We start from the raw sequence: 7033 nt of genomic DNA, 5'->3' as shown, positions 1-7033 counted from the left end.
AAATAAAATCAATTTCATAGGAGTAGAGAAAATATATTGATCTAAGTATTGACATAAGTATCAGTGTTGAAGTTTAAATTTCCCCTCCAGCCTTCAGACTGTGGGAACTAAATGACAACACAATGAACAGTGTGCTAAGGATGCTCAGGGAAGGAGAAACCTCTCCGTGAAGATCTGTCATGGAAGGCCTCATGAAGGATGGAGCCCTGGGGTGGGGTCTTGAAGCTCAAGAAGCATTTCAGCAGGAGAGCCAGCAGCGTTAGCCCCCAGGACTTTTTCCTCTACACTCTCTGTGGCAGTGTGGCAGGGGCTTTGGGCTCACCAGAGGGTAGAGTGGGAAGGTGGGTGGTGTGGGATGAGAGGCAGCAATGGGCAGTTTGCCAGCCTGCCCGAGGGCCCTGCTGAGCACTTTCCATTTGCCTCTCCTTTCAGAACAAGTACCAGGGCTTCATATTCGACATTGTGACCAAGCAGGCCTTTGATGTCACCATCATGTTTCTGATCTGCTTGAATATGGTGACCATGATGGTGGAGACAGATGACCAAAGTCCTGAGAAAGTCAACATCTTGACCAAGATCAACCTGCTCTTTGTGGCCATCTTCACAGGCGAGTGTATTTTCAAGATGGCTGCACTGCGCCACTATTACTTCACCAACAGCTGGAATATCTTCGACTTCGTGGTTGTCATCCTCTCCATCGTGGGTGGGTATCCAAGTCAGCTGGACAGAGAGCCCTTCCCAGCCAGGCCTCTCCTCCAGCCCCTGGGTCTCTGATGAATGGCAAGTCCAACCCTAGGTTCTTTCTTCCTTTTCTGGTGCATTTCTAACCCACCCACCCCCACAAACACACACACACACCCCTCCAGAGAGAATTTATCTGAGAGGGCCCACTCAGGCCAAGGAGACCAACCTGGCAGAGGACCCAGCACTCCCTCCTGGCCCCACCATCCAGAGGAACCTGGGAACACAGTTCTCTAACTGTTTAGAGAGCTTCAAGGATGAATCTGGGAAAGGAAGCAGGTGCTGTGGAGGCTAGTTCTGCCTGCACTCTAGGTTGAAGGAGAAGGAAGCTCAATCAGAATGAGGTGGGGGGTAGGGGGCCCCTCAGAGTAGAAGTTATCCCTTGAAGATGGAAAATTCTGGAGCTAACTGCCAAAGTGTACACCAGGCTCCTTTAGACATCACCTGCCTCATGCAATTCACCTAGTCAATTCAGCATCAAAGGAGGGAGATCGTACAGACAGGGAGCAGCAGAGACCCAGTCCTGACCCGTGTCTGTTTCACCTCGGAGCCCAGATCTTTTTTTATATATAACAGCTTTACTGAGACATAACTCACATACCATAAAATTCACAGTTAATTTTAAAGTCACTTTACAGTATACAATTCAGTGTTTTTTAGTATATGGACAGAGCTTTGCAATGATCATCAGTATCTAATTTTAGAATATTTTCCTTTCCTCAAAGGAAACTCTACCCATGTAATAGTCACTCCCCATTTCTCCTCTCCCCCAGCCCCTGAAAACCACTTATCTAAAATTTTGAGGGACTGCCAAACTGGTTTTCCAATTGGCTGCAGCTTTTTACATTCTCACCATCAATGTATGAGAACTCCAGTTATTTCCCCACCACCAGCACTTGTTATTGCCTGCATTCTTTTTATGGCAGTCCTCCTAGTGGGTATGAAGTGATATCTCATTGAGGTTTTGGTTTGCAAAAGCAAATGGCTGATGACTGACGATGCTGGCCATCTCTCCATGTGTGTGTTAGTCATTTGTATATCTTCCTTGGAGAAATCACTATTCAGATATTTGGCTCATTTTTTAGTTGGGTTCTCTTTTTATTGTTGAGTTGTAAGAGTTCTTTACATATTCTGGATCATGGTCCTTTATCAGATATATGATTTGTAAATGTTTTCTCCTAGTCTGTGAGTTTTTTAATTTCCTAGTAGTGTCTATTAAAGCACAAAAGTTTTAAATGTTAATGAAGTCCAGTTTACTTATATATTTTTTCTTTTGTCACTTGTGCTCAGAGCCCAAACTCCTAACTCTACCCCCATGGGGCTCTGCCTTGGGATGACTGTGACTTTCATCTTTCTTTCATATATAGCCTCTGGCTCTGGTGAATGTAAAGGGTAATGCAGGGGCTAAGGCAGGTGCTGCTGTGGCTACACTGATGGCCAGGTGGAAGCAGGGAGTAGGGTAAGGAATCTCCAGGGGAGTCTCAAGCAGGGTGAGGGTAAGAGTGTGCCTCATGGACTGGGGAGGAGCTTTAGAGGATGCAGGATGGCAGCAGCAATGGAACCACTGAGGGACAGTCTCAGAGGCTTTGGAAGGTGCAGCGTGCTCATTGAGATCATCTCCTGACCCGGTGTTTGGGCGATATCAGAGAGCAGTGGTTAAGAGATCAACTTGAAGCCAGAATGTCTGAGTCAAATCCCAGCTTCTCGCTCATGAGGTGGCAACTGGGTAAGTTACCTCACCTCCATTTCCTCTTCTGGATATGAGCATGATAGCATCTGCTCACTTCCTGGGATAACAGGAAGGACGAAATGAAATGATGGCTGTAAAGCACTTGGCCCATGGCCCCACTGACTGTCAACACTGGACACATGCCAGTCAGTGATGTTACATAAGGAGTCTGGAAGGGGCACCTGGGCCAATATAAGACAAACTTATTTCACTCTTTATTCTATCATTTATATCCATCCCCCTTAAAACTCCAAACCCAGGTAGTCACTGGAGACCCAGGGGTAGTGAAGCCCTAAAATGGTTAGGAGGGTGATAAGAACCGTCACAGGGAGGCTGAGAGGAGACACTGGCCGTGCGTGGCGTCGGGAGCACTGATTTCTGGGCCAGTGTTTCATTTCCTCTGATGTGCACATAAATCACCTGGGCTTATTAAGATGCAAAGGGCTGGGGTGGAGCTGAGATTCTGCATTTCTAATAACCACCCAGGAGATCCCAAGGCTGCTGGTCCTCAAACCATACTTTAAATAGCAAGGAGCTAAAAGGCCTGAATTCTGGTCCAAGCTGGGCCAGCAGGCTGCTAAGCAGATCCCCTTTCTGGCCTCAGAACCCAAGATGTAGAAAACGGGCCTAGGACAGCTTTATTGTGCATGTATACCCTGAAGATTAAGGAACGAGGGTGCTGAGAAGGCACCCTGCGATGGACCCATTTTTCTGGGTCACAGATGCAGACATGGAGACTCAGGCAGGAGCAGACAGGGTCCTAGCATGCTCAGGGGACCCAGTCCTCCCGGAAGGGCCGCCTCTCCTGGGCTCCTTGCTGTACAGAGGCCCCCCACCCCTGCACAGTGATGCTGGCTTGAGGAAGAAGTACCACCAGGAACCACAGTCTCTGTCATTTTCCACAGGCACTGTGCTCTCGGACATCATCCAGAAGTACTTCTTCTCCCCGACGCTCTTCCGAGTCATCCGCCTGGCCCGAATCGGCCGCATCCTCAGACTGATCCGAGGGGCCAAGGGGATCCGCACGCTGCTCTTCGCCCTCATGATGTCCCTGCCTGCCCTCTTCAACATCGGGTTGCTGCTCTTCCTAGTCATGTTCATCTACTCCATCTTTGGCATGGCCAATTTCGCTTATGTCAAGTGGGAGGCCGGCATCGACGACATGTTCAACTTCCAGACCTTCGCCAACAGCATGCTGTGCCTCTTCCAGATCACCACGTCGGCCGGCTGGGACGGCCTCCTCAGCCCCATCCTCAACACGGGGCCCCCCTACTGTGACCCCAATCTGCCCAACAGCAATGGCTCTCGGGGGGACTGCGGGAGCCCAGCCGTGGGCATCCTCTTCTTCACCACCTACATCATCATCTCCTTCCTCATCGTGGTCAACATGTACATTGCCATCATCCTGGAGAACTTCAGCGTGGCCACGGAGGAGAGCACCGAGCCCCTGAGTGAGGACGACTTCGACATGTTCTATGAGACCTGGGAGAAGTTCGACCCAGAGGCCACTCAGTTTATCGAGTACTCGGCCCTGTCTGACTTTGCCGATGCCCTGTCTGAACCGCTCCGTATCGCCAAGCCCAACCAGATAAGCCTCATCAACATGGACCTGCCCATGGTGAGCGGGGACCGCATCCACTGCATGGACATCCTCTTCGCCTTCACCAAAAGGGTCCTGGGGGAGTCTGGGGAGATGGACGCCCTGAAGATCCAGATGGAGGAGAAGTTCATGGCAGCCAATCCATCCAAGATCTCCTACGAGCCCATCACCACCACACTCCGGCGCAAGCACGAGGAGGTGTCGGCCACCGTCATCCAGAGGGCCTTTCGCAGGCACCTGCTGCAGCGCTCCATGAAGCACGCCTCCTTCCTCTTCCGTCAGCAGGCGGGCAGCGGCCTCTCCGAAGAGGACGCCCCTGAGCGAGAGGGCCTCATTGCCTACATGATGAATGAAAACTTCTCCCGGCCCCCTGGCCCGCCCTCCAGCTCCTCCATCTCCTCCACTTCCTTCCCACCCTCCTATGACAGTGTCACTAGAGCCACCAGCGATAACGTCCAGGTGCGGGGGTCTGACGACAGCCACAGCGAAGATCTCGCCGACTTCCCCCCATCTCCGGACAGGGACCGTGAGTCCATCGTGTGAGCCTCGGCCATACCGAAAAGCAGCCTGTTGCACCGTGGAAAACCTAAATGCAGTCAGTCGCAAACCAGCCTGGGGCCTTCCTGGCTTTGGGGGTGAGAAATGGGCCTCGGCCCCGTGGCTCAGCCAGCCAGAGTTCCGTGGCACCGCGTGGACACCCGGAGCAGCTGGCCTGTGCCTGGAGGCCTCAGGCAGACCCGTGGCCTGGTCTGGTCAGGCAGCGCCTTGGGGCTCTGAAAAGCAACTTCACCCCAGCTGCGGAGGCGAAATAGAAAACTGAGACTGTATATGTTGTGAATGGGCTTTCATAAATTTATTATATTTGATATTTTTTTACTTGAGCAAAGAACTAAAGATTTTTCCATGGACGTGGGCAGCAATTCACGCTGTCTCTTAACTCTGAACAAGAGTGTCTATGGAGCAGCCAGGACTCTGTTCTCAAAGCCGAAGTGGACTCCAGCGTGGTTCTCACGGGCCTTCACTGCCCAGGGGTAGAATGGGGTCCCTCTCCCACTTGAGCTGAGATGCTGGGAGGGCTGAACTCCCACTCACACTAGCACACACAGTCCTCACACATGGAGGCCAGACACAGGCCCCGGGACCCAGGCTCCCAGCCTAAGGGAGACAGGCCTTTCCCTGGTGGCCCCAAGGATGGGGTTCTTGTCTGCGTGGTTCCGTCTGGCCTTCTGTTATCTCCATGGTCCCATTTTCCCTGTGTTTTTACACAGGTCACATGGGGTCAGTCCTACAAAAATACGACTTCCGGAGGAGAGTGGCCTGGGTCCCAGGGCTGGCCCCAGGCACTGATACTGCCTCTTCTCCCCTCCCATAAGAGTATTAACCTTGAAACCAAAGGGCACGAGGGTGCCAGCCCCACTCGTGGCCTGGCATACAGCCTGTCCTTGCTCCTGGAACCTGGCAGGCCTTGCCCAACAGGCCAAGGGAAGAGAAGGCTGAGGCATGTGGGTTTGGGGCTAAGAGGCTCAGCATCCCTCAGCCACGTGGCTCCTCCGCCTGCATGAAGACAGGAAATTTCTGCCATCTCCCGGGGCTCTCTGGACCTTTCTGCCTCTGACCATACATGGAGGAGCTTTCTGTGTGGTCCCCAGCTCCTCTCAAGACGCAGAGACATGGGAGTGAGGAGAGGAACTTGGCCCTGCGCCCTGTGCAGGGAAAGGCGTGGTCAGGCCCAGTTCTCCTGCCTTAGAGGGGAATGACTCGTGGCCCCTTTGGGAGAGGGGGCACTGTGGTCAGGTCCAGCCTCTGTGGCTCAGCCCGGGATCCTGATGGACCCACACACAGGACCTCTTTGGGGCGAGGTCCAGGTGGTCCCATAGGTCTCGTCAGAAGGCTTTTTCAGGGAAAAATATTTTACTAGTCCAATTACCCCCAGGACCTCTTCAGCTGCTGACAATCCTATTTAGCATATGCAAATCTTTTAAGGTAGAGAACTGTCACCCTGAGGTCACAGGGTCAATTGGCGGAGCCTGAGCAGGCAGGGGCTTGGCTGCCCGATTCCAGCTCTCCTTCAGAGCCCCCTCCAGCGGGCATTGCCTCCCAGGCCACCTCAGTCTCACCTGCCCGCTCTGGGCTGGCTGCTCCTAACCTACCTCGCCGAGCTGTCGGAGAACTGGGCATTTGTGACACCCATGGCAGTGCTGAAGGGGGCATTGCCGGCGAGTAAAGTATTAAGTTTCTTCTTGTCACCCCAGTTCACTTGGTGGCAACCCCAGACCCCACCCATGCCCCGAGAGGTCTATTTCTCTTCTCCCGTGTTCCCTTTGAGTCCAGTGTGGGACATAGTTTCACTGTCCCAGCGACGTTTCTCCAAGTGGAAATCCTATTTCTGTAGATCTCTGTGCTTTGCTCTCAAGGCTTGGAGAGGTGTGTGCCCCTCCTGCGCGCTCACCGCCCGAGGGGCAGGCAGGAATGCAATTGAGAGGCAGGCCGGGCTGCCAGCCCAGCTGGCCGGAAGGAGACTGTGGTTTTGTGTGTGTGGACAGCCCCGGATCCTTGAGACAGGTGCCTGGGGCTGGCTGCAGACGGTGTGGCTGGGGGCGGGGGGAGCTAGACCCAACCCCTTAGCTTTTAGCCTGGCTGTCACTGTTTTGATTTCCAGAGCTGCACAATGACCAGCAGGAGGGGAGAAGAGAGTAGGAAAAAGGAGGGAGGGGCAGACATCAAGTGCCAGATGTTGTCTGAACAAATCAAGCACTTCTCACCAAACTTGATGTATAAATAAAATACATATTTTTAAAACAAACCAATAAATGGCTTACATGACCTGGTCTTGGCTCTGTCCTTGTGCTGAGACTTGACGAGAGTGGTAGCAGAGGCCTGAGGGCCTGGGAGATGGCCTCATCCTGAGCAAGTCTGGGGAACCTGCTGAGAGCGAACACAGAGCATAGTAACCACGGTCTAAG

General features: G+C 52.8%; 1 protein-coding gene across 10 annotated transcripts in view; it reads left to right on the top strand.

The window, feature by feature from the left end:
- Positions 1–6898, top strand: part of SCN5A (sodium voltage-gated channel alpha subunit 5) — a 100510-nt gene extending 93612 nt beyond the window's left edge. For all 10 annotated transcript variants that reach the window (XM_032270613.1, XM_032270662.1, XM_032270625.1 and 7 more), the window contains 2 exons: positions 433–703; positions 3376–6898. In XM_032270613.1, coding sequence (XP_032126504.1) covers positions 433–703; positions 3376–4613 — 1509 coding nt within the window. In that variant the 3' untranslated portion in view covers positions 4614–6898. The remainder of the gene's footprint in view (positions 1–432; positions 704–3375) is intronic.
- Positions 6899–7033: the final 135 nt, after the last annotated feature.

Source organism: Sapajus apella, unplaced genomic scaffold (assembly GCF_009761245.1).
Source record: "Sapajus apella isolate SASKATOON/1434 unplaced genomic scaffold, GSC_monkey_1.0 scaffold4, whole genome shotgun sequence".
Lineage (NCBI taxonomy): Eukaryota > Metazoa > Chordata > Mammalia > Primates > Cebidae > Sapajus > Sapajus apella.
This window is presented reverse-complemented; position numbering and strand designations above follow the sequence as displayed.